Genomic DNA, 12535 nt, shown 5'->3' on the forward strand with positions numbered 1-12535 from the left:
CAACCCTGGATTGTTACATTTTAACTGACAAATGCTGTTATGAAGGTAATTTAATTTAGCAGGTGACGTCGTTGTGTGAACTCTGTGACCATGGACGGTTAAAGTCATGTCATTGTTAATGGTACTTCCAACAATGTTCAGAAATATTGACTGTTAATTCATCTCTTCTTTCATATTGTAGCTGAGTGAGCTGTGTGAAAACACGTTTCTCTGGGGAGAGAGAAAGAGGGACCACTGCCTCTAAAACGAGTCACATCTGGGGAGAGAGAGAGAGGGGGAGACCACTGCCTCTAAAACGAGTCACATCTGGGGAGAGAGAGAGAGGGACCACTGCCTCTAAAACGAGTCACATCTGGGGAGAGAGACGGACCACTGCCTCTAAAATGAGTCTGTCTGGGGAGAACGAGGAGAGAGGCACTGCCTCTAAGAGGAGGTATTCTGAGAGAGAAGAGAGGGCCAATGCCTCTAAAAATAGTTTGCCTCAAGACACCAGTTCTACGAGGTAAGAGTTCAATAAATCCATGTAATATAGTCTACACCATCACAATAAATCCACGTAATATAGTCTACACCATCACAATAAATCCATGTAATATAGTCTACCTACACCATCACAATAAATCCATGTAATATAGTCTACACCATCAGAGGTCTGAAGAAACATGATATGAAGAAAATGTAGTATATTTCAGAAGAACAGAATAGCATACTCTTGAGTTGTCCTCATGTTAGGTCCTGATCTGGCTATGTCATATGGCTGTGGGCTACACTAGTTAATTTAGCAGACTAGATTTGCTTAGAATTCCATTGGCATTATTTTATATTTTATAGAATGAAATTGAAAATAGCTAAATAAAACATTAGAAAGGATATTTTCTCTAAATAACAAAGAAACAGGAAGTCCTATTCTGTGTTGAGCGGTTAACAAAGAAACAGGAAGTCCTATTCTGTGTTGAGCGGTTAACAAAGAAACAGGAAGTCCTATTCTGTGTTGAGCGGTTAACAAAGAAACAGGAAGTCCTATTCTGTGTTTGAGCGGTTAACAAAGAAACAGGAAGTCCTATTCTGTGTTTGAGCGGTTAACAAAGAAACAGGAAGTCCTATTCTGTGTTGAGCAGTTAACAAAGAAACAGGAAGTCCTATTCTGTGTTTGAGCGGTTAACAAAGAAACAGGAAGTCCTATTCTGTGTTGAGCGGTTAACAAAGAAACAGGAAGTCCTATTCTGTGTTGAGCGGTTAACAAAGAAACAGGAAGTCCTATTCTGTGTTGAGTGGTTAACAAAGAAACAGGAAGTCCTATTCTGTGTTGAGCGGTTAACAAAGAAACAGGAAGTCCTATTCTGTGTTTGAGCGGTTAACAAAGAAACAGGAAGTCCTATTCTGTGTTGAGTGGTTAACAAAGAAACAGGAAGTCCTATTCTGTGTTGAGCGGTTAACAAAGAAACAGGAAGTCCTATTCTGAGTTGAGCGGTTAACAAAGAAACAGGAAGTCCTATTCTGTGTTGAGCGGTTAACAAAGAAACAGGAAGTCCTATTTGCTTAATTTACATATTATTATTATTATTATTAATATATTCTATTTTTTGTTGTGATACAAACGTTGGGCTGTATGTTTAGATTGTCAATACATTCTAAGGCTGCATGATGCGACTCTATTGATGACTTGAAAAAAAAGTCTCATGTGTTGACACACTTCATCAGTCTCTCATTCACAAATTGACAAGCACTTGATAATTGCTCTGATTTACCGGGTAATGCGCCCTAAAAAAACATCCATGCCTTTTTTGTCGGCCAGTGGCCGTTGTGCCCTTGGGTGAGTATTATAATTATAATTCAATTCTCCCGGCTGCGTGCAGAACTACCTCTCACTCACATGACCCTCAGTCATGTAATCGGGTCTTTCTCACAGGCTACAAGTGAAGACAGACACACGCGTGTCCTCATCCAATTCCGAGGCGCATATTGAAGATATTTTAGTGACACATCTAGCACTGACATGCAGTACCTTTTAAACAGCTGTGTCACTACAGACCCGGGTTAGATCCCGGGCTTTATCACAATTAGTCCAGTGTCGTCCGGGTTAGGGGAGGGTTAGGCCGGTGTAGGCCATCATTGTAAACAATAATTTTTTTCTGAACTGACTTGCCTAATTAAATGTCACCTGTAATGTCACCATCATCACTTTATGGAAGGTGACATAGTGGGTTATGTCACATTTAGGCAATGCACCCTACATAGGGAGCTAGTCTGTGACTTCATCTCTAGGGGAATGTAACTCATGATACCTGGTGACTTCACATCTCTAGGGGGAATGTAACTCATGATACCTGGTGACTTCACATCTCTAGGGGGGTTGTAACTCATGATACCTGGTGACTTCATCTCTAGGGGGGAATGTAACTCATGATACCTGATGACTTCATCTCTAGGGGGAATGTAACTCATGATATCTGATGACTTCATCTCTAGGGGGGGGGGGGGGGTTGTAACTCATGATACCTGGTGACTTCATCTCTAGGGGGAATGTAACTCAATGATACCTGGTGACTTCATCTCTAGGGGGGAATGTAACTCATGATACCTGATGACTTCATCTCTAGGGGGAATGTAACTCATGATACCTGATGACTTCATCTCTAAGGGGGGGGGGGGGGTTGTAACTCATGATACCTGGTGACTTCATCTCTAGGGGGGAATCTAACTCAATGATACCTGGTGACTTCATCTCTAGGGGGGAATGTAACTCATGATACCTGATGACTTCATCTCTAGGGGGAATGTAACTCATGATACCTGATGACTTCACATCTCTAAGGGCTATTCAATGTCACCTGTAATGTCACCATCAGTATTGACTTTATGGAATGTGACAATGTCACATTTAGGCAATGCACCCTACATAGGGAGCTGTTCTGTCACCCTTTATACACCCTTTATAGTTCTTATGAAGACTGTATGTATACTGTATGTATACTATATAAAGCCTTTTATAAGTTGTATTTAGTTTATTCACAGTCTATCCTTTCGCTTTACAAACACCAGAGACCATGGTGGTGAATGTTGTGTCAAGCCTGGACCTGAGAACACCAGAGACCATGGTGGAGAGAGTTGGATCAAGCCTGGACCTGAGGACACCAGAGACCATGGTGGAGAGTGTTGGATAAAGCCTGGACCTGAGAAATGTGAGTGTTATTTGATTTAATTGTTTTTAAATCAAAATAGTTTCAAAGCATTCATTGTAGTTGATTTCAAGGCAAGGAACACAATCACAATCTTTTTGGTCAAAACAAATTTAAAGGTAGAGTCAGCGATATGACGTAGATGCACAACGTAAACAGCAGAGTGGGTCAATTTCTACAACAACTAAGAGTGTTGGAGAGCAAGGCTAAACTTCTCTGCTGTTTTGGTCCCATGACAAACATTCTGTAAGAGAGTGAAGAGAACACTTGCACATGGGCAGATACTGTGTGTGACTGTGAGAGAGAGAAGTCGGGCATCTTGCTCATCGCAATATCTGTGGTGCTGCTCATATATCATCATTTAGCTGACTCTACCTTTAAGCTCTCATCCTAGGATCTACCAGAAATCAGGCCCCCAACATCTATAAAACATGGACCAGAACGATGTTGTTTCCTGCTTCCACAAACATTCATTAATATGACACTAATGTCAGCTTATTGTATGCTAATATGTTCCGTGTGTCATCCAATGGCGTTGAGTAGTACACCACCTCAGTCACTGGCTTTATCAATAAGTGCATTGAGGACGTCATCCCCACAGTGACTGTACGTACATACCCCAACCAGAAGCCATGGATTACAGGCAACATCCGCACCGAGCTAAAGGCTAGAGCTGCCGCTTTCAAGGAGCAGGACACTAACCCGGGAAGCTTATAAGAAATCCCGCTATGGCCTCAGACTAACCATCAAACAGGCAAAGCGTCAATACAGGACTAAGATTGAATCCTACTACACCGGCTCTGACGTTCGCCGTATGTGACAGGGCTTGCAAACTCTTACGGACTACAAAGGGAAACCCAGCTGCGAGCTGGTCAACATTCACAAGGCCGCGGTGCCAGACGAATTACCAGAGCGTCTACTCAGCATGTGCAGACCAACTGGCAAATGTCTGCACTGACATTTTCAACCTTTCCCTGACCGAGTCTGTAATACCCACATGTTTCAAGCAGACCACCATTGTCCCTGTGCCCAAGAAGGTGAAGGTAACTAAATGACTACTGCCCCTTAGCATTCACGTCGGTATCCATGAAGTGCTTTGAAAGGCTGGTCATGGCTCACATCAACACCATTATCCCAGAAACCCTAGACCCACTCCAGTCTGCATACCGCCCCAGCAGATCCACAGATGATGCAGTCTCTATTGCACTCCACACTGCCTTTTCCCACCTGGACAAAAGGAAAACCTACGTGAGAATGCTATTCATTGACTACAGCTCAGCGTTCAATACCATAGTGCCCTCAAAGCTCATCACTAAGTTACGGACCCTGGGACTAAACACCTCCCTCCGCAACTGGATGCTGGACTTCCTGACGGCCTCCCGCAGGTGGTGAGGGTAGGTAACAACACATCCAACCCGCTGATCCTCAACACCGGTTCCCCTCAGGGGTGCGTGCTTATTCCCCTCCTGTACTCCCTGTTCACCCACGACTGTGTGGCCAAGCACAACTCCAACACCATCATTAAGTTTGCTGACGATACAACAGTGGTAGGCCTGATCTGAGACAATGATGAGACAGCCTATGAAGGAGGAGGTCAAAGACCTGTCAGTGTGGTGCCAGGCCAACAACCTCTCCCTCAACGTGATCAAGAGAAAGGAGATTGTGGACTACAGGAAAAAGAGGACCGAGCACGCCTCCATTCTCATCGACAGGGCTGTAGTGGAGCAGGTTGAGAGCTTCAAGTTCCTTGGTGTCCACATCACCAACAAACTATCATGCTCCAAACACACCAAGACAGTTGTGAAGAGGGCATGACAACACCTTTTCCCCCTCAGGAGACTGAAACGATTTGGCGTGGGTCTTCAGATCTTCAAAAAGTTTTACAGCTGCACCATCGAGCATCCTGATCGGTTGCATCACCGCCTGATATGGCAACTGCTCGGTGTCTGACCATAAGGCGCTACAGAGGGTTGTGCGTACAGCCCAGTACATCACTGGGGCCAAGTTTCCTGCCATCCAGGACCTCTATACAAGGCAGTGTCAGAGGAAGGCCCCAAAAATGTTAAGACTCAAGTCACCCAAGTCATAGACTCTTCTCTCTGCTACCGCACGGCAGCAGTACCGAGCACCAAGTCTAGGTCCAAAGGCTCCTTAACAGCTTCTACCCCAAGCCATAAGACTGCTGAACAATTAATCAAATGGCCACCCGGTCTATTTACATTGCCCCCCTCCTGTTTATTTTACACTGCTGCTACTCTCTATTCATCGTTTATGCATAGTCACTTTACCCCTACATGCACAAGTGACCTTGACTAACCTGTACCGGGCCTCGTTATTGTTATGTTACTTTATTTTTACTTAAGAAAATATTTACTAAATATACTAAACTCTATTTCCTTAAACTGCACTGTTGGTTTCAGCCGTAAGTAAGCATTTCACAGTAAGGTCTACACCTGTTGTATTCGGTGCAGATACAATTTGATTTAATTAATGAGTGTACATTCTGAGACTGTTGCTCACTTATATTCATTTTTATTACAAGTCTATTTAATAATTATTCATTCATTATTACATGAGATTGTCCATTTTAAATAACAACTACTTTTGACTTCAGGGATTCCTCAGAGCTGTAAGACTTGTGACCATGTTGAGGTAAGTCATAATGTCAATTCTTACTTTTACATACCTGCAGGAGTCAGGCACTGTCTCAAAGCCAGGTGTGTTCTGACCAACCAATCATACTGGGATATAGACAGTCCTGTGTTCTGCTTTAGTAATATAAACACAGTCTCAAAGCCAGGTGTGTACTGACCAACCATTCATGCTGGGATATAGACAGTCCTGTGTTCTGCTTTAGTAATATAAACACAGTCTCAAAGCCAGGTGTGTACTGACCAACCATTCATACTGGGATATAGACAGTCCTGTGTTCTGCTTTAGTAATATAAACACAGTCTCAAAGCCAGGTGTGTACTGACCAACCATTCATACTGGGATATAGACAGTCCTGTGTTCTGCTTGTAGGCAGGAATTTGAGCTGTTTTCACATTTTGTCATTAGACTGTTTAAAACTTTTTATGGGACGGTAGTGTCCCACCTGGCCAACAGCCGGTGAAATTTCAGAGCGCGAAATTCAAACTACAGAATTATAAATATTTCACTTTCATAAAATCACAAGTGTAACACATCAAAATAAATCTTAACTTCTTAATCCAGCCGCTGATTTCAAAAAGGCTTTATGGCGAAAGCAAAACCAATGCGATTATCTGAGGACAGCGCCCCGCATACAAACACATGAAAAACATATTTCAACCAGGCAGGTGCGACACGATTGTCAGAAATAGCGATATAATAAATGCCTTACCTTTGATGATCTTCTTCTGTTGGCACTCCAAAAGGTCCCAGTTACATCACAAATGGTCCTTTTGTTCGATAATGTCCTTCTTTATATCCATAAAAACTCAGTTTAGCTGGCGCGTTTCAGTCCATAATCCACCCAGTTTCCCTCCATCAAAATGCATACAAAATGAATCCCAAATGTTACCAATAAACTTATCCAAACAAGTCAAACAATGTTTATAATCAAACCTTAGGTACCCTAATACGTCAATAAACGATACAAATTAAGATGGAGAATCGTTATTGTCTTTACCGGAGAGAAAAATACCAAAGAAGGCGCTCTCTTCCGCTTGGAAACACTACAGCCAAAATGGGAACCACCTAGAAAAACTACAATTTCTGGCAAATTTTCCCAAAACCCAAAATGGAAGCCACAAACTACTTCTCCCTCATTTGCCTGAAACTCTTTCTGAAGACTGTTGATATCTAGTGGAAGCCCTAGGAACTGCAATCTGGGAGGACTTGGCCTTAGAATAAAAGTGATAGCCATTGAAAATAGGGGTAGGCTGATTTTTAAAAAATATCTGAAAAAAAACTAAAACATTTTGGTTTGTCCTCGGGATTTCGCCATATCAGTGCTGTTATACTCAGACATTTAACAGTTTTAGAAACGTTAGAGGGTTTTCTTTCCAAATCTACAAATTATATGCATATCCTAGCTTCTGGGCCTCAGTAACAGGCAGTTTACTTTGGGCAAGCTTTTCATCTGGACGTCAAAATACCGCCCCCTAGAGGTTCATTGATAAATCACCAGCATTCCATGTAACATTGAATAAATACATTAGATTAGTTACTTTGGTTAATGGTCCAGTTTCCCAGAAACAGATTAAGTCTAGTCCTGGACCTTAAAGAACTTTCTATTGAAACTTCCATTGAGCATGCTTTTTAGTCCAGCACTAGACTCAATCTGTGTCCAGGAAACAGGCCCCATATGTATTACTGACATGCTTATCCTTGTTCAGGACTCCACACACAGACTTCAGATTGAACCCTTGACTTTCACTGTCCAGGGAGTGACAATGTTCAGGTAAAATAACTACTTTTAACATTTCATTCCAATTGCTAGTGTATTTCCCCATTACCTTTGGGAATAGTCTTCTAATCCAACCTCTCCATTTGACCATTGACCCTCCCTACCACATCTTGTTGTTGCCCTCAGGCACAGGACACCCAAAGGGAGTTATGAGTGCACAGTGTCTGGGCTCCGCTGGCTGTGTGAGAGAGATGTCATTCTGAAGTATCACTTCAGGAACTGGGAACCCTACAGTCAACTTATGAAAGACATGCAGTACACACAAGGTGGTCCATTGCTGGACATCACTATGGAGTTAGGTGAACTGGAGGAAGTTCATCTTCCACACTTTGTCTGTTTAGGTAAAACCACATAGAAATAGTATTCAGAAAGACATTTCCATGTAACTGAGTTTCACTTCCTGAATTAATGAATGAACTATTTTGGGAGTTTGAGTTTACTGTGATCTGGCTCTGCATATTCTTTGTGTTTTAGTTGGATGAATAATACAATATTTGTCTTTCTGTCTCCTTTGTATTGTGTTGTTCAGGGACCAACCCTTCCCTTAGGAATGAGATGAAGATTCTTCATGTAGAGGAACATGGAGTGTCTTTAGAGGAAGTGCATGAGGTCACAAGATTCCATGCTAAGATTCTCCATCCCAAGTTCTCATCGGTCTCTGTTGTACTGAACAAAACCACCTGTTGGAACATAGATGTCCACTGTGACGTGATCCTCTATTTGGCAGTAAAAAGGTCAACAGTAATTTCAAGGCTGTACCTGCTCCTCAGAAACTCCAGTCAGAAAGAGGTGAGGCACTAACATTAAAATGTGTAATACAGTAGAAACTACGAGCAACATGTATCTCAGTTAGCTGCAAATTGTGTGAATTCTTCTGACTGACTACTACATTGCTCATTTTGTAGGCTGTTCAGGACCGGGAGAAAAATCAGCTGTGCCAAGGATATTCTGAATTTCTCCTGTCAAGTCCAAACGGGTCCTTAAAGCTGAACAATTGGTTTGCGCTCAAGAATCCCCTCTCCACTTCCATCAATCCAGAGGTACAGTTTTAGCAGGCTGAGGACATGAATCTGTCATTTTGTATTATGTCATGGCGTGACATCATCATTAATGTGATGACTGTTATTTATTGAATCAACATGTTTATTTGTTACCCGATTAAAAAAAAAAAAAAAAAGAAAAAAAAAAGATGAATCATGTAGCAATTAACTCATTAGGAAATTGGGGCACCACGGAAGATGTTTAACGAGTTACCATCTCCTGAATTAAACTCTCGAGAAGATATATATCTCTCTCTCTCTCGATAAGTCACTTATCAATCATTACCTCATATCAGTCTCATTCTGAACGTCGCAGACCTCTTGAATCTGCAAGAACCCTTTCTGATCATTCACTAATTTATTTAATTTATTTTTACTAACTAACTAAATAATAACACAGAATACACATACACACTTACATGAGATGAAAGTCCCTAGTGGACTGAAACGATATGACGGCTTGTTACACAATGGAAAGGAAAAGGGATGGAGAAAGATAGAGGGAGAGACAAAAGAGAGTCAACACTTGGATACATTTGGAAACTACGCTCACAGTAATCAGAGTACGTAGCACCCCAAGCAATGTAATGCAATGTATATATTTAGGTGTAGATGTCTTTGTTTGTCATCTCTCTGTTTTAACCAATCAACTCTATAGGGGCGGGGTCGTTGTAGTTCACGCTTCGGTGTAAGGCTCAGCTTGTCCACCAGAGGTCACAATGTCCTTCTTAGTTGTAGAACTTCTCTGGTAGTGGAGGGAGGGTTCAAATAGAGCAGACTGAGATGCACCAGTGATTGGATTTCTTCCTTCCCACCTCGTGTCTTTTAGTCAAAGTTCTAGGACCACATGTTACAGCTGCAGACTGAATGTTTCTGGACTCGTAGTGGAGGTTTATCTTCTCACCTCGTGTTGATTTTTTTCAGAGTTTCCAACCATTTTCGGAACGTTCAGCTCACGCTGTCCGTCTGCTGGTCCCATATGTTAATTCTTAGTCAGTCCTTTTAAGCTCTCTGGCCAGAAAGGGGCGGTTCCATCACAATGACATACTCTTCTGACCTCATTTGGGGGCGTCGCTTAGTTTTATGTGCAACGGACACGAAAAACTATGATCTCCTTAGAAAACTAATATAACATTCCTATCTTATCAAAAATAGTTTCATTGTTCTTCATATTTCCTACACAACGTAAAGGATGTAAACCTGACAGTGTGAAAGATAATGAAGTTTTTATTGACATCACAAAATAATAAACAATATGACATGATTATTCTTTAGATCCCCATCGACCATTCCTCACATTTCTATCATTTAAATATTGTTCCAATAGTCACTTTTTAAACGTTTTTATAGTTTTGGCTGGAAACGTTTCCTGGAGGACAAAGGTATTCCTGAAGAGTGGGAGATTTCCTCCTGACTAATTTATGACCGGGTGTTAAGGTGTCAAACCCCGGCCTTCCTCTGGGAAAGAGGTCTGGTTATCTGTCAGCCATTTGCCAAGCTGATCTGAGGCCTTGGATTCTCAGCCAGGAAAGTCATGACAATGTGAATAACTGGAATATCATTCTATTTCCCTCTGTTGTCTCAATCGTTGCACCATATGGCCTCCTACAGAAGATTCAGCTGTTACCTGCAGACACCACACCAAGCTGTTGCCAGATGATAATGGGAAACACAGGGGTTGACATTGAGATGGAGTTAATCGGGGATGATGAGAGGACAGCGTGGAGAGATATGCTACAAGCAGGTAGGAGAATATGTCAATCATAACTGTTATTTTCTGACCAATGCTGTTTAGAGTGATATAACCTATTTCTGTTTCTTTCAGATCAATACATCACTGACACCCATTCAACTAGTAAGTAAACATGAGAGATACAAACCAATGACTTGAGGGTCAGTCAACATGGTTTACTGTAGGACCTGGACTAGTCCTGATTATAAAAGACTGTCTTCAAGAACAATGACATCTCCTCCAGGACTTGATGTAGATGAGCCTGGTTCTGAATGCCCCAATGGCATCTCCTCCAGGACTTGATGTAGATGAGCCTGGTTCTGAATGCCCCAATGACATCTCCTCCAGGACTTGATGTAGATTAGCCTGGTTCTGAATGTCCCAATGACATGGTAGAATGAATAGTAACAGTGTTGGGGTACAAAATACAAAAATAACTGTACAAATGTTATGGAGATACAGTGTTGTGTAAAAACATTGAATATAAGAATAATAATTGGAATCATTTGGACTGGGGAGACCTGCTCCTAGATCAACACGCCTATTCAATGTTTAGGATTACCCTGAATGCTTTCCCCCCCCAAAACAGGGTAGGGACCTACTTTAATTTGTCCAAAATAAACAATTTTGCAACTATTTGCAACAACTATTTTGTTTTCAAAACGTTGTGCTACTGTGGGTGACTAATGAATACACCCCTGATCTGACTGGGCTGTAAATCTTTGTCAAAAAAGCAGCAACCTCCACCACCCTCTTCAGAGGACACATCTCTTACTTTTTTCCACAGCTTTTTTACTACACATACATACATATACATGTATACACACACACACATTTGCATGTGACATATATATTTTTGTGCTGTGTTTTACTAAATCTTTGAATCTTTCTAATCGTATAGTATCCACATATTGTGAGCTGAAGATGAAAACCTTTCCTGCGAGTATTATTATATATTATATTATATATTATTATATAGTATATATTATCTGGTATTATTATATATTATATTATATATTATTATATAGTATTATTATATATTATATATTATTATATAGTATATATTATATAGTATTATTATATATTATATATTATTATATAGTATATATTATATTATATATTATTATATAGTATATATATTATATAGTATTATTATATATTATATTATATATTATTATATAGTATATATTATATAGTATTATTATATTATTTATTGACTGACTATGGTTTTCCAGATCGCTCAACACTGCTATTTGTAAGGTTCATTTGAATTGCATGTGATTTTCTAACCATTCCTGAACCTATGACCAGAAACTAGCTACATCAGGGCAATACCAGAATAAATGATCTATTGATTCTGTCTCTTCGCAACAATATCTACAGAGCTGAGATTGTTGTGTTGTTGCCCCATATATATAGCATTCTGTTGGCGGCAATCATTTTATATAATCATTTAAATGGTTGAATCAAGTGTTGTTTTTTTTTGTACCAGTTCTTGTACCAGTTCATAAACCATGTGCCATGGAATTGGTAAATTGAAAATCTCCTCCCATTTATTTTTTGTCGCAGCTGTCAACATGTCCTCAGATGAAACTGGTATATTTTTCCATTTATGCCAGTTCCTTTCAGCCAATTTGTATCTTTAAAACTAGGACACACGTTCCGCTAGCGGAACCCCTCGACAACATTCCGCTGAAAAGGCAGCGCGGAAAATTCTAAAATATATTTTTTAGAAATCTGTAACTTTCACACATTAACAAGTCCAATCGAGCAAATGAAAGATAAACATCTTGTTAATCTACCCATCATGTCCGATTTAAAAAATTATTTATAGCTAAAACGCAACGTATGATTATGTTAGATCACCGCCAAGTTCCAAAAAACACCCAGAAAAAAAACTTCTCCGCCATGTTGGAGTCAACAAAAATAAAACGCAACGTATGATTATGTTAGATCACCGCCAAGTCCAAAAACACCCAGAAAAAACATGTTGAGTCAACAAAAATAAAACGCAACGTATGATTATGTTAGAACCGCCAAGTCCAAAAACACCCAGAAAAAACTTCTCCGCCATGTTGGAGTCAACAAAAATAAAACGCAACGTATGACGAAACTACATGATAAATATTCCCTTACCTTTGATGATCTTCAT

At 40.5% G+C, this 12535-nt stretch overlaps 1 protein-coding gene across 1 annotated transcript; it reads left to right on the forward strand.

Annotated features, from left to right (window-relative positions):
- The first annotated feature begins 309 nt into the window (after positions 1 to 309).
- On the forward strand, positions 310 to 11925 carry LOC115128142 (NACHT, LRR and PYD domains-containing protein 1 homolog). The gene is made up of 9 exons (XM_065003440.1): positions 310 to 502; positions 3043 to 3182; positions 5794 to 5831; positions 7541 to 7605; positions 7738 to 7952; positions 8141 to 8400; positions 8517 to 8651; positions 10263 to 10395; positions 10477 to 11925. Exons 1-9 carry the CDS (start codon positions 384 to 386, stop codon positions 10512 to 10514), a joined length of 1143 nt encoding a protein of 380 aa, XP_064859512.1. The 5' UTR covers positions 310 to 383; the 3' UTR covers positions 10515 to 11925.
- Positions 11926 to 12535: the final 610 nt, after the last annotated feature.

Source organism: Oncorhynchus nerka, linkage group LG18, assembly GCF_034236695.1.
Source record: "Oncorhynchus nerka isolate Pitt River linkage group LG18, Oner_Uvic_2.0, whole genome shotgun sequence".
NCBI classification, from domain to species: Eukaryota; Metazoa; Chordata; class Actinopteri; order Salmoniformes; family Salmonidae; genus Oncorhynchus; species Oncorhynchus nerka.

Excerpts from the sequence above, each read along its gene's own strand:
- LOC115128142 (XM_065003440.1), top strand. The coding sequence starts at position 384 with ATGAGTCTGTCTGGGGAGAACGAGGAGAGAGGCACTGCCTCTAAGAGG. Across the intron at positions 3,183-5,793 it reads AAAGCCTGGACCTGAGAAAT|GGATTCCTCAGAGCTGTAAG; the intron begins GTGAGTGTTATT and ends TTTTGACTTCAG. Across the intron at positions 7,606-7,737 it reads CAGGGAGTGACAATGTTCAG|GCACAGGACACCCAAAGGGA; the intron begins GTAAAATAACTA and ends TGTTGCCCTCAG.